The following is a 12,926-nucleotide window of genomic DNA, read 5'->3' as shown; positions in this document are numbered from 1 at the left end:
AAGTGGGCTATTGGGCATGGGCATAGAGAGTGAGCCCGCCAGGTCCACTCGGGATCCACCCACCACTGCGCATCCACTATCACCCCCACCCCTCCCTGGTTTTCTCTAGTTTTCTCTAGTGAACCGCCTGAAACGTTGGCAATTTGTGCTACAAAACCCTCGAATGTAGGCAACCCAAGTAGCATCGTCTACAGCCGCAAGGCGCAATGTGCTGGAAAACGTTAGGCCCGAGGCGAAATGTTTTCTCTTCGGCCTATTACGTCATCGAAGCGGGTCGGTATCGTGACCCTCATTTTCGTGTTTGATCTTCATTTTCACTCAATAATGCGTGTGAGCAGCCGCGCGGTGCCCGGGCTGCGGGTCGCGGTCTCCGTGCCCCCTAACTCGGCCGACAGACTCCGCCCGACTTTCATCCAAATGGATGCTCCATTTGGTTCCACGGTGTTCCAGCAGGGCGATCGACAAGAATCGGGGCACCCGGTACCGCATTGGGGCCGATGAGACGGGCCGGCCACCGGCGGCCGGGTGGAGCCGGGCTGGAGCCACGTCGAACAAGCTTCCCTTGCTACCCCCCCCCTCCTTTAGCCCGTCCTGCTGGTCCTGCTGCCTCGGGTGCTGGCGTACTTCGGGCCAGGACCTTCGGGTCCCGTTCGGCTCTCGTGCCTCCCGTTCGGTTCCCGGCCGGCCGCCCGGCTGGAAGGGTGTGTCTACTGCGTGCGCTGCGTGCTGCACTGCTGGAGTCAAAGCCGGTGGCCGCGCCCTGCTAGGGTGGCCGCTTGTCCTGGCAGGGGCGGGCCCAGGGGCGGGAACGGGGGAGGGAAGGAGCGGGAAACGACTTCAGCGCGCTCTAGGGCAGGCCGTGCTCCGACAACCCGGAGCGTGGTCTTCCCTTCTGGAGCCGCGCCCGTGCATACCCAGGAGGGTATTCCGAAAAGAAAATCAAAACCGAAACAAGAAAAGCAAGACTAGACAGCCCAATCTGTTTCCTGCTGAACGCTGATTGGTCAACGATGACGTCGGTGTGACGGTCGGCTAATGAGCGCGCAGAAGGAAACAGATCGAGCAATGATGTTTTTCCTCGTTATGTTCCGGTTGGCGTCCAGCGGAATCCCCAATTTCTCACACTGTGCAGTACTCCTACTCATTCTACGTAGTCCTGATACAGAAAAGCACGGGTTCTCGCCGTGCTTCCTCACCCGCGAGCAGGCTGTCTCCGGACCAGGGGAGGGGCGCGGGCAGACAAGCGCGAGCGACTTCCGGTCCGGTTCGAACGCCCCAGAGGTGCGCGCTGTATCTCCTCTGGGGTCGTGCTGACATACTTCCGGCGAGTAATCGGCCGATAAGGAAGATTCCGCTGGTTTGTTGCCTACCGACCCCGGGCGGGTGCAATGGGGAGATGGGGGAGGACTTGTGGAGACCCTACTCGTTGGAGGAGGACGGGGGTGAGTCCCGCGGGCCCCTGACTAGCGTGGTGCCTACGTCACGAGCGCGCGCGCGCCGCCGGTGGCGTTGCTGCTACTGCCTCCCCCCGCTGCCGCCGCCGCCACCCTCCCCGGCTCGGGCCGGCTCGGCTCGGCACGGCCCGGCACGGCCCGCCGGGTCCTGCTCGACTCGGCTCGCTCGCCCGGCCCGGCCGCTGCTGGGGTGCTCCGTGCTCCGTGCTCCACCGCTTCAGTTGCTTGGCTCAGTAGCGAGCGTGCTCTGCCGGTCCGTGGTTCTGTGTGTGCGTGTGAGTGCAGGCGTGCGTTTGCGTGCAGTGCGTGAGTGAGACATCCGCGACATGGCCAGCGAGGAGAATAACGTGACGGCCGAGTCCAAGGCGGTGGAGCCCGCCAAGCCGGCGGACGCGCCCCAGGACAACAAGGCCGAGGTGGAGGCCGCGCCGGCCGCGACGCCGGCTCCCGCCGCCGCCGAGGAGGGCAAGGAGGCCGCCGCCGAAAAGAAGGAGGAGGAGGCCAAGAAGGAGGAGGCCGCTCCCCCAGCGCCCCCAAAGCCCACCGTACACAAGCCCAACTTCGAGCAGGATGTGGTGTACCTTTACCAGTTCTCGCGCACCCCGGTTCTACCATCACTGTCGCCTTTCTGCCTCAAAACGGAAACGTGGCTCCGGCTCGCGGGCATCAAATACGAGGTGAGTACATGCGAGTGTGTGTCGAGGATGAGGACCGGGATCGCCTCCGTGGCGGACGGGACGGATCGGCGCGACGCCAACGAACGCTGCGCCGGGCCGGCTGGCGCGCCGTGCCCTGCCGGTCCGCCGAGCCGAGCGCGTCACGGCGGGCGCGGGGGGACGCGCAGCGACGCCCTGGACCAGAGCGGCGTAACGCTGCGGCCTAATGTTAGGTTAAGACTTCGCATCTAACGGCGCCAGACGGGCTAACTCGTTACTCTGGAGCCGCTGGGCTGGTCCGGCTAAACAAAGCGTGAAGCTGCTGCTGCTGGCTGCGGCTGGCTTGGTCCGGGCCGCAGGGCGGGCTGGGCTGGGGCTGCAGAGAGCCCGGCGAGCCGGCAACGCTGGAGCCTGTCCTGCAGCCACCGCCGCAACCTCCGCTGCGCCGCGCCACGCCGCAGGCTGCCTGCGAGCAGCATCGCCTCCCCCGGGCGCAGCCGCCCCGCCCTGCCGGCCCTGCCCCTCCAGGCGGGGACGCAGAATTAGCAGATCGGTTCTAGTATGCAGTACTTAGCGTGCCGGGACGGGCGAGGACGGAAAAACTGGCACCACTCTCTCTCTCAGGGCGTGCAAGCCTGGCCGTGCCCGGGTCAGCGGCCGGGCTAGCCGGGCTGTGGAGGGGGTGCAGGCAGCGCCCTGCCCGGCCCTGCCCGGCCCGCCCCGCGCCGACCCGAATATCTTTGGGATGCAGCCCGGCCGCCGCGCCGCCGCCTCGCAAGGCTGTAAACAGGCGGGGCCGGGGGCGGCCATGTTTTAATGTGAAGAGTTGCGCAGCGCGCCGGCTCCTTGGGCCGATAACTCGGTGACAAAGTGCAGCGCAGCGCCAGTCGTTCTGAGGGGGGGGGGGGGCAATATGTCCAGCAGCAGCACGACAGCGGCGGCGGCCACCTGAATGGAGGAGGTCCTCGCGGCCCTCATCTTGGAGCCAATTTAAACACCCCTCGGGGTGCGGCGGGGCCGGGGGCGATGCGGGCGCGGCGGGGCATGCGGGCGGGGGGCGGGGCGCGGCGCGCGGGTCTCCAGAAGGGATTCCTGTGTTGTACGGCCGGAGGGGCGGGGCGGGCGGTAGTCTATTTCGGCCTGATCAGGCTGGGGCCGGCCGCGCCCTTCCCTTCCGCTGCCCCGCGCGCCTCCCGGCACCCGGCCCGGCCCCGCACCAACGCACTGAAAACAAATAACCCTCTCCAAACAGCGAGCAGAAATAAGCGGGGTGCTGTTTTGCGGCGCTCGGCCGAGTCGAGCGGGCGTGGCCGCGCAGCTGTGCGGGGAAGGCCCCCGGACGGAAGGGAGGGGGGGGGGTGTCAAGGGTCGAGCCGCCGTAGTACGTCTACATGGAGCACGGCGGCGCCCTGCCCGCGCCCTGCCCGGGGCATCACGACTGGCTGACGCGGCCACAAGGACGCTGACGCTCACACACATGTTTGCCTGACTCAACCGGGGCGTGTTCCCGACGGCGGGGCGTGGGGCTTCTCTGCCGCCACGAGGCTGGGAGAGAGAGCAGCGCCGGCCCGGGGGCGCGGGGGGCCCCCGTCTGGCGGTGGAGAGAGGGGCGGGGCGGCGAGCAGAGAGAAACATTTCTCGGAATGTCTGTTCCTCACAGTCCAGTGCGCGGTCCAGCCCATGGCCATGACTTATCTCAGCAGATGGGACGTCCTGACGGCCTGACGGGGCGGGGCCGGCCGGTCCCGGACCACCCATGCGCCTCTGGACGCGGTTTCACTCGCTCGTGGCGACGGGCCCCGGCGGGGCGGCAGGCTGCAGCGGCGCGGGCTTACGCTCGGGGGGCGGGGGCGGGCCGCGGCGGGCGCGCACCACGCGAACGCCGGCGCTAAAGCTCGCCCGCGGCCCGCCCGCACCTACCGGGGGCCTAATTGCGGCCAGAGTTGTGCGAGGTCCGTCCGGCGGCCGAGCGGGCGCGGCTGAGCCGCCGGACGGGCCTCTGCTTCCGTTGTCCGCATTCCTGGATGGATGTGTTGTCCAGCACGGCCCCCGGCGCTTGTCTGGGCGAGCTCGTGGTGGTTGCCCCCTCCCCATTTTCCTGCTGATCCTGGCATGTCCCTTCGTTAGGCCCTTCGTCGGGCACCTGTCGACAGCCACCCCCTCCCCCGCTGATGAGCTGCTTACGGCGGGGATTGTTATCGCTCACAATTTTACGAGGGCCCCGCGACCCGTGTCGGCGGCTTCCCCCAGGCCGGCGCTCGCGAGTGCTGCTCGCGTGCCGGTGCGTCGGAAGTACTGTTGTTCCTGCACGTCCTGGGTGGGGGTGGATTGGAGATCCATTTCGGGTTTCCCGTTCGCCCGCCCGCGGCGCATTTGCAGCCGGTTGCCTACCCCAAGGCGCGGGGCCCCCCCTTCTACCCTGCTTCGCCGGGGGTTGTTTGTCCGCCTGCCCGTCCGCCGCCGAGCAGAGCCTCTGCAAATATTCAAAGCTGCCGTGTGTCCAACCACCCGAGGACACGTGTTTGCGTCGTGTCGGCCCAGAGCACACTTTGGCGGGTTTACGACTGTTGTAGGGGAGGGTGGTGGCGGGCGGAGGGAATGCAGGTCGAGGGTGGAACAGATAAACACGGCCTCGATGTGCTCTGCGGTGGGCGGGCGCCATGCGCGGGCGGGAGCGGGACGTGTTAAAAACGCGTTTACGACCGCTGATCCGCGTGTTATCCGGGTAATCTGGTAGTCGTGGTGTGGAGCACTGCCACCGCTCGACCGAGACATGAGGGGCCGCAAATTAAAAGTATCGGATGCGGGACACGCGTCCCTTCCCCTCCTCCCCCCAGCATCCCCGCCCACACTCTCGTTCGTCTCCGCGTGAAATGTTAGGAGAACGCGCTGCTTGTGGAGAAGCCAGCGCGCGCTGAAAGGGTTCTAGCTGCGTTTGGCGGTTTGGCGCCAGGTTCGTCACCCCTGCCGTACCTGTCGCCCCGCCCGCGCCATGTGGCGGTGCGGTGCGGCGGGTGTGTGGTGCGGCCGAGCGTGGCTGCGCGGGGGTGGGCGCGGCGCGAGGCCGTCGTCCTCTGGCGCGGGGGTAGCGCACTCCCCGGAGCTGACCCCCCGCCCCGCCGCCACTCCCCGCCCGGGCCCGGCTCGGCTCGATCAATAGCCGCGCGGCGTGCGAGCCAAACTCCCATTGCCATAGCAACCCCCCAGCAGCGGCGACGCCGGGCGTCGCTGGCGCAGGCAGCACCGCGCCGGCAGCACTCGGGAGCTTGTTCAGCTATAGTCGGCCGGGCCAAAGCTCGGGCTCGGCCCGCCGCCCCCGCGCCGCCCCCGCCCCGGCCACGCCCAGCGGCGGCGGCCCGGGCAGGTGTCCACCCCCGGCCGGCACTTTGCCGATGTTATCGGCGGGGCCGGGGTCTGGGGGGACGGTGCTGGTAGCGGTGAGGTATGGTCAGGCAGTTGCGAGCTTTAATTGTCTATTTTTCCCCGATAGGGTGGCGAGTGGGGTGGGGTTGGGGGTCGTCACGACACTGCCGGCCGGGAGAGAGGGGGAGTGCGCGGGGCCGTCGGTGCGCTGGGCGCGAGGCGCGCTCAGGACAAAGAGAGGTACCCACGCCCGCCCCGTTAGCGCCCAGCATTTCCGTTTCTTGCGAGGGGCGTGGTCCTGGGGGCGGCGGCGCGACTCGGCGCCCCGAAGCGCAGTTGTCATCAGCCTCCGCGCTGGCGGGGAAGTGTATCACGCAGATTGGGGCCGCTTCTCACTTCCTCTCGCAGGTTCCAAAAAAAGAGATATTAAAAACTACACAATTATTAAAGAAGTGAAGCCAAGTCGCACGACCGCACTGCAGCAGCAGCCCAGCGGGGCATGGCGGTCGGTCTCACTGCTTCCTCCCTTACACAGGCAGCGGTCCCTCCTGGGGAATGGGCGTGAGGCCGGGCCGGGCGCGGCCGCGTCCCGCTGGGGGGCGTTGGACTGGATCGAGGAAGGGAAGAAAAACTACTTTCCGGGAGGTGTCGCTCGCTGGCCGCGCCGCGCCTCTCACCTCCAGCGGAACGGGCGGAGTAGCGGGGCGCCGCGAGAGAGAGGCAGGCAGGCGACACATTTTCCGCGGCCTGCCCAGGGCCTGCCCGTTTGGTGGGGCCACCCTGGCGGCTCAGATGTATGTGCTGCCGTTCTCGACGGTACACGTAAAGTGCTGCCTGGTGCTCGACCCTCACAATGGCCTCCCTGACGGGTGGGATAGGTCTTTACGGGTCGGTCCTGATAACGCCAGTCGAATGGGTGCCCTGCCCGGCGCGGCCCGGGCGCCCTGCCGTGCCGGTCCAGGGCGCAGCGTAAGGTGGCGGGCGGGAGGGTGGGGCTGCGGCGACGGGCAATGACCCCCGGGACTGGGGCGCGGTGGCCGTGGGGTGGTGGAGCCCCACCCCACTCTCGGCCCTGCATCTGACATGCATCTATCTATCTTCATTTCCCCCCTGTCGCATCACTGCGCCACTTCTCACGGTGTCCGGGACCTTTGCTTGTTTCAGAACGTGGACCACAAGTTGAAGTTCCGGTCGAAGAAGGGTCAGTTGCCTTTCATTGAGCTGAATGGAGAGGAGATCGCAGACTCGTCCATCATCATCAAGGAGCTCGCCGAGCGCTTTGAAAAGGATCTGGACAAGGACCTCGACAACGACCAGAAGAACGTCGCATACGCCCTTACGTCAATGATCGAAAATCACCTCCTCTGGTGAGTACCATACGCTCAATAAATGTCAGACATTATTGAGTCTCTTACAATTCCTGCAGAACGCAGGCTGGCATTTGTTTGACCAAACTTAACCCATGTTCTTATCCTTTTGCAGGGTTGTTATGTGGTGGAGGACCAAATTCACCGACGAAGTCTTAAAAGGTTACCACGTCAGTCTGCAGCACCAAATCGGCTCGAAAATCCCCAACGGCATCCTCAACTTTTTCTTCAAATTACAATATGGCCGCAAGGGCGCTAAGAAAGTCAAGGCCCAAGGTATGGGTGTCCATAAAGCAGAAGAGATCAGCGAGTTCGGCCGGAGAGATCTCAAGGTCCTGTCGGAACAGCTCGGTGATAAGCCCTTCTTCTTCGGCGACGAACCCACCTCGGTACGTGCTTGATCCTGGACGCTGCGTCCCCGCCTTGACCTAGCCCCCTGCCTCTGTCCAGGGCGCATTCGCTTCTCTTCCTAACGCTTACTTTGCCTTCCAGCTGGACGTGGTGGCCTTCGCCAACCTGGCCCAAGTGTACTTCATCGACAAGGATGTCAACTACTGCCTGCGGGACTTCATGGTGGAGAGCTGCGCCAACCTGGTGGGGCTTGTCAACAGGATGAAGGAGAGGTGAGTGGATCCCGCCGTCTCTTTATAAATATCCCCGCCGCGCCTGGAGGCTCCCGGGTCCCGGCCCCACTCTCGCTTTTGTCATCCGTTTGGCCGCGGCGTCGTCTGCTGTGCTCTGTACAATCGCGCTCGCTTTCTGACGACGCGTCTGGAAACGTTTGTCGGGGCGAGGCGAAGTTTTAATTCGGATTATTCAATTCATATCTCCCCCTTCTTCTGCCTCCCTCCCGTCTCCCCACCCCACTCGGGCCGGCTCCTCAGTCATTGGCCTGTCTCGCGACGCGCCGGCCGGCCACGGCCCGACCCGACCGCGACCAAGCGCCCGGCCCGGACCAGTCCAAGGGACGAGGGACCAGTCCCTCGGAACCGAACCGGCATACCAAGCCGGGTACCCTTGCACTCGGCTCCACTTCGGGTCGACGCTGTTCGGCGCCGCGGACGCGAGGGGAGGGAGGGGCGCCGACCCGGCATCTGGACAGTAGTTCATGACGCTTCCGCATGGCGCGCTGCAATCACTTCGATCGAAATCTCTCGTCCCTGCTTGCGGGGTATTTTCAAATTTCCGTTTGGGCTCATTCCTAGGGTGACAATTTCGGTCCGTAGTTCATGCTAATAAATTGTGTAGGAATTCCCTTTCCATTCGGAAAGACTTTACATACAAGCTTTATTGAGTCTTGAATGCTAGCTAACGGTGTTTATTTTTAAATTTTCCAATAGGTGTTTCCCCGACTGGGAGGACATGTGCAACAACTTAGACATGAATTCACATCTACCCAAACCTCCTCCAGAAGAAAAGGAGACAGAAAAGAAGGAAGGCAAAGAAGAGAAGGGAGAGAAGGAGGGTGATAAGGAAAACGAGAAGGATAAGGAAGTTGAAAAGGATAAGGAAATTGAAAAGGTAAATTTCTTGTCAACTGTCATCTAATAAGCTCTTGTCTCCCCGTAATCTTTCTAATATTATGTTTTCCATGTTATAGGCGGAGAAGGAAGATAAGGAAGCCGAAAAAACTATTGAAGAAAATAAGTCAAAAGAAGAGAAGGAAGCAGCCAAGTGAATCAGTGGTAGTTGAACCACTAAGCACAACAATTTTTATACAGTCATTTCCTTCCTTGTTTGATTTTTTGTGTATTTGTTTCATTAGGAAATGTTTTATACCTCCTTTGACTTTTTACAATGTTTCTAAAAGAAAAGTATCAGGATAGGAGTGACTCTTCTACACCATGTGTAGAAGTCCTCTCGAATTTTATGGACTGACAGTTTGTAATGTTTTTTTAATATTTTTTTTAAAATGACACGAGTAGGTCCAGGAAGGAAGTGAATGATTTTGCGGCGCTCTTGTTGGCGGCTGGACTGCTCAATGATGAAGGATATTGCTCAGTTTGTTGAGTGCTGTCCTGTTTGGCTGCTTTGGAGATGCGTGCTGCTCTCCCTGTAGGATGTCGATTGTTCGCTGGGGTGTGTGTGTAATATATTGTACATGGGTCACTGTAGTAGTTTTGGGACCAGCTGTGAATACTTAAAGCTAACATCACTGCAGCCAAACTAGTTGAAAGTAAACAACGTATGTACCTAAAAGACAAGTCATCTTACATTCTCTTTCACGTTTCTATGTTGCATCTCATTCATGTGTAGAGCAGTTTTGTACTGTGTACATGACTCTTGACCAAAGAGGCACGCCAGTGACTAAGTCTGCATCAGCTGATGTCACGTGCTATGAATGTTTGTGCTAATGTAATTTTTCCGTATGACTGCATTTGTGGCCCTTTTTGTAACAGCTGGGAACTCTACTTCAGCTGTGACAAAGATGTTTATATATTATAATATACTGTATTAGTGAAATTTGACTTGTTCCTTCCCTGATTGTTCCTGCTTCTAACCCTCTCCCTTTTCCTTGCCCTTTCCTTCCCCAGTCCCCCTCCCCCTTTATTAATATCCGCTTGTTTGTCATTGTAGACATAGTTGTATACTTCTGATGTTTTATTGAGTATATTGAATGTCAGAGCAAATGACATGGCTTTGTCAGCATGTGAGCGGATGAAGATTATAAATATATATATATAAATATATAAATAAATAACTATATGCGTGAGGTGTGTAGCACCTAGGCCACTTTTTCTACATTATTTTGGGCCAAGCAGGCTGTTTCTTGTTGCTTTGGTGCAGAATGACTGGATGATTTAGTTGTCATAGCATTCATTATTCAATTCCCAATTTGTTTTGGCGCCATGTAAAGGAGGGGTGGGAGATAGTGGATCTAATGCCTCTTTCTCCCACCCCTCCTCTCCATATAAAATCATGATATCAGCTTAAATTTAAGTAATGCTTCATGTAAGCTGTAAGTACACCATTGCCAAATAAAGATAAAATCTAAGTTTCTTGTTTCATTTTTTCTAATTTACCATGTCAGGAATATTATTTCATGAGGGCAAGAAGAATACTGATACCAGTAAAATCTTTTTATGTAGAAAAAAATAGAATTATCTTTGCCCCTAATACACAGAATTCAGATCATTGAATTATAACAGCACCATTACCTGGAAGGGTTTGGAAGATAAATGGTTCATCTCTCTTATCCTCTGTAATCAGAGTAGAGTAAAATTTTTCCTTCAAAGATGAGATTAATGTCTCAGCATGCTCCTCTGTTGTCAAAGCAACCATACATCCACCCCATCTGAAATTGAAAACAATGAGGTTTGAAATATTTACCTGCTGCGTATATGGTTTCCTTAAATTTGAGAGCACTTACCCAGCACCTGTAAGTCTGGCTCCAAGTGCCCCACTTTTCCGAGCTGCAGAAACTAACTCATCAAGTTGAGGGTGACTGCATTCATAAAGATCACGCAGTGAATCATGACTGAGGTTCATCAAATGACCTAGTTCTTTTGAGCTTCCCCCATTTTTACAAATATCCTTGAATTGAGAAACTCTTAAGGCCTCTGTAAAAGATATGTTTCAAAAACAATACTCATCTGGAACTTGGAAAATTATTTTCTGTTAAGTTGTGAATACCTTCAAATACATGTGTCGCACGCTGACAAAGTTTAAAAGATTTTCTAGAACGAGTGTTTACAGGAAGGTAAGAACTATCTAAGTCATTGGTGTCAACTCCTAAGATTTCACATATCTGGAAGTGAAAGTGAGATTAATACACTTGACAATCACTCGTTTGAACCCCCCAAAAATTTGAAAGAGCATAGTAACTCAAAAGTACAAAATACCTCTTCTTTTGTAAATACATCCTTTGACAAAATTTCAGCAGTTTTCAGAATTGCATCAGGAAGACTAACTTTCAACTCTCTCTGGACATCAGCTAGCACAGTTAAATCTTTCCAATTCTGAAGACCAGTCTTTTTGGCAAGAATCTGTAGTACAAAAAGTAAATAAGAAACAACAACAAAAGGCTGGGTTAACAAAATGTATGCACATTATTAGAAGACTTACAACAGAGGCCAGACGGCATTCTGCCACTCGTTGATTAAACTGATCGCTAGCAGCTTTGTTTAATTCTGCAAATGAATGGGCAACAAGTATTGCTAATCCAGAAGGAATTTCCACGTCTTCTGCTCTAAGAGGCTTAAATGAAATATGCTTCGCACAACCTGAAAAAGTAATGAAAAAATAGAACAATCTAGTAGACATAAAACTTTCAAAATTAAATGTTTTTATAGTGTACCTTTGTTGGCAAGGAATGCAATTGCTTGATCCATTCCCCCTCCTTCAGTTCCAATATACCTCTCACTCTGAGCACAGAGGGAGGATAATTCTTGTTTGGAAAAAGTTTTCTAAAAATAGCACACTAGATTAAAAACGGAACATAAAAGAAAGTGAAGGGACGAGTGGAATCTTGTTACCTTATGAGCATGAGCTGTGGCAAGCGCTGCAGCGCACACTAATGCACTAGAACTTGATAGACCAGAGTTCGGTAATACATTTCCAGCTACAGCTAAATTAATGCCTTGAAGTGTTTGCTCGTTTAATGATTCTACAACACCTTTTATACCACATAACACATAGTTGTGCCACTGCACTCCATCATCATTTGTATTAAAACTGTAAGATATGGATCATCAAGTTATCATTTTTACTGTGAATGCATCAAAATCAAAAGTAGCATGTGGATGTGGAGTCATACCTCAAGCTCATGATGTTTCCTTTGAAAGGTGCATATTTTGGGTTGATATTTATAAGATTTATGGTAGAATCGTCTGTTGCCTTCCCTGCTATTAAAATATGTTGTTCTAAAGCCATAGGCAGCACGGAATATCCACAATAATCAATGTGCTCCCCAATCAGGTTCACCCTAAACAAAAATTAAATTTGATGAAAAGCGATTGAGTACAGAAGGACAATTAAATCAGCATTTGGGAGTGTATACCTTCCTGGGACACAAACGATAAATGTTGGTGGGACACCATAGGATTCATTGAATTTCCCCACAAGGTTTTGGAGAAGTGGATCATTTTTGTATTTGTCTAAAGGCACTACGGAGGGTGTATCAACAGATCCCTACAAGTTTAACAAACAAACAATTAGAGGAACTGTCAAAATCTCACATGGAGAGAAGAAAGCAAATAAAGTCAAAGGAATCAAAAAAAATATTTGTTTTAATTTAGGTGTCATACCATTTTGTTTAATGTTAACCCGGCAAACAGATGTTCAATCGGTCTCCAGTGCGAGCCACGTCACAGCAAAGAGTTTTGAGAGGGAGTTCGTTAAGCCGTTAAGCCCCTCAGGACCGGCTCCGCCCCCGAGTAGCCTACAGGAGCAGCTGTCAGCTGCAGGTGGCACAGCTGCACTCAGGTGCCCGCAGATGCAACAGGCGAGGCTGCGCGTTTTACTACGAGAAATAATGGTCGCGAGCACAACCGAGGTGTCGTGGTAAAACGCCGAAAGTTAGGAGCCTCCAGGCAGGAGAGGGTGACACATCCTTCCAGGTGAACCGCTGATTTCAAGGGAGCAAAGGATGGCAATCCTGGAGTGTTGTGGCTCGTGCAGGACGCGAGTCGCCATCTGGCGTCTCTCTGTGCAACTACATCCGACTCCAGCAGTGCGCAGCTGAGCCACCAGGGGGCAGCACATCCTGCACAATGCGGTTTGGCGCGCGTGCGCCACTGGTTTGAATGCATCGAGTCCTGGGCGTGGGCGCCTTTTCTCAAGGGCGCCCGCAGGGTAGGCAGGCGGTCGCACGGGTGTACGATGGGTCGCGTACCCAGCGGGCGCGTCGGGGAGGCAGGCGGGAGAGTGCGGCGGGGCCCTCTTCTCCTGGTCCTCCCCGGGTCCCGAGGGAGCCTCGTCGCGTGCGGAGCGCGCTCAATGGGCCGGGGCCAGGGCCCTCCGAGACAAAGACAGTCAGTCACAACAGAGCCAGTCACGGCCGGTTATTTGCATGCAGAGCCGCGTCAAACGCATGACGAGCACCTCGCCGCCGTGTGGGGGCTGTCTGGAGGGGGAGGGGGAGGGAG

The 12,926-nt window shown here is 56.6% G+C and overlaps 2 protein-coding genes across 2 annotated transcripts; one reads left to right on the top strand and one right to left on the bottom strand.

Moving 5' to 3' along the window:
* The first annotated feature begins 1,635 nt into the window (after nucleotides 1–1,635).
* Nucleotides 1,636–9,835, top strand: LOC113204935 (failed axon connections). The gene is made up of 6 exons (XM_026420323.2): nucleotides 1,636–2,131; nucleotides 6,638–6,840; nucleotides 6,956–7,229; nucleotides 7,333–7,463; nucleotides 8,181–8,361; nucleotides 8,441–9,835. The coding sequence occupies exons 1-6, from the start codon at nucleotides 1,781–1,783 to the stop codon at nucleotides 8,516–8,518; spliced, it is 1,218 nt and encodes a 405-aa protein (XP_026276108.1). The 5' UTR covers nucleotides 1,636–1,780; the 3' UTR covers nucleotides 8,519–9,835.
* A 70-nt stretch (nucleotides 9,836–9,905) lies between these two features.
* LOC113204934 (N-acetylgalactosamine kinase) lies at nucleotides 9,906–12,451 on the bottom strand. Its single transcript, XM_026420322.2, has 10 exons — nucleotides 12,087–12,451; nucleotides 11,840–11,970; nucleotides 11,597–11,764; nucleotides 11,316–11,514; nucleotides 11,138–11,246; nucleotides 10,906–11,063; nucleotides 10,683–10,826; nucleotides 10,474–10,588; nucleotides 10,211–10,400; nucleotides 9,906–10,135 (listed from the first exon to the last, which is right to left on the bottom strand). The coding sequence occupies exons 1-10, from the start codon at nucleotides 12,087–12,089 to the stop codon at nucleotides 9,973–9,975; spliced, it is 1,380 nt and encodes a 459-aa protein (XP_026276107.1). The 5' UTR covers nucleotides 12,090–12,451; the 3' UTR covers nucleotides 9,906–9,972.
* Between the last annotated feature and the right edge of the window lie 475 nt (nucleotides 12,452–12,926).

The sequence above is a fragment of the Frankliniella occidentalis genome, unplaced genomic scaffold (genome assembly GCF_000697945.3).
Source record: "Frankliniella occidentalis isolate FOCC.00 unplaced genomic scaffold, Focc_3.1 Scaffold142, whole genome shotgun sequence".
Lineage (NCBI taxonomy): Eukaryota > Metazoa > Arthropoda > Insecta > Thysanoptera > Thripidae > Frankliniella > Frankliniella occidentalis.
This window is presented reverse-complemented; position numbering and strand designations above follow the sequence as displayed.

Bases quoted from the DNA above. Each gene is read 5' to 3' on its own strand.
- LOC113204935 (XM_026420323.2), top strand. From the start codon at position 1,781: ATGGCCAGCGAGGAGAATAACGTGACGGCCGAGTCCAAGGCGGTGGAG. The intron at 6,841-6,955 runs GTGAGTACCATA...ATCCTTTTGCAG, and splicing joins ATCGAAAATCACCTCCTCTG to GGTTGTTATGTGGTGGAGGA. The intron at 7,464-8,180 runs GTGAGTGGATCC...ATTTTCCAATAG, and splicing joins GTCAACAGGATGAAGGAGAG to GTGTTTCCCCGACTGGGAGG.
- LOC113204934 (XM_026420322.2), bottom strand. The intron at 11,247-11,315 runs GTAACAAGATTC...TGCTATTTTTAG, and splicing joins CCACAGCTCATGCTCATAAG to AAAACTTTTTCCAAACAAGA. The intron at 11,064-11,137 runs GTACACTATAAA...TTACTTTTTCAG, and splicing joins TGCATTCCTTGCCAACAAAG to GTTGTGCGAAGCATATTTCA.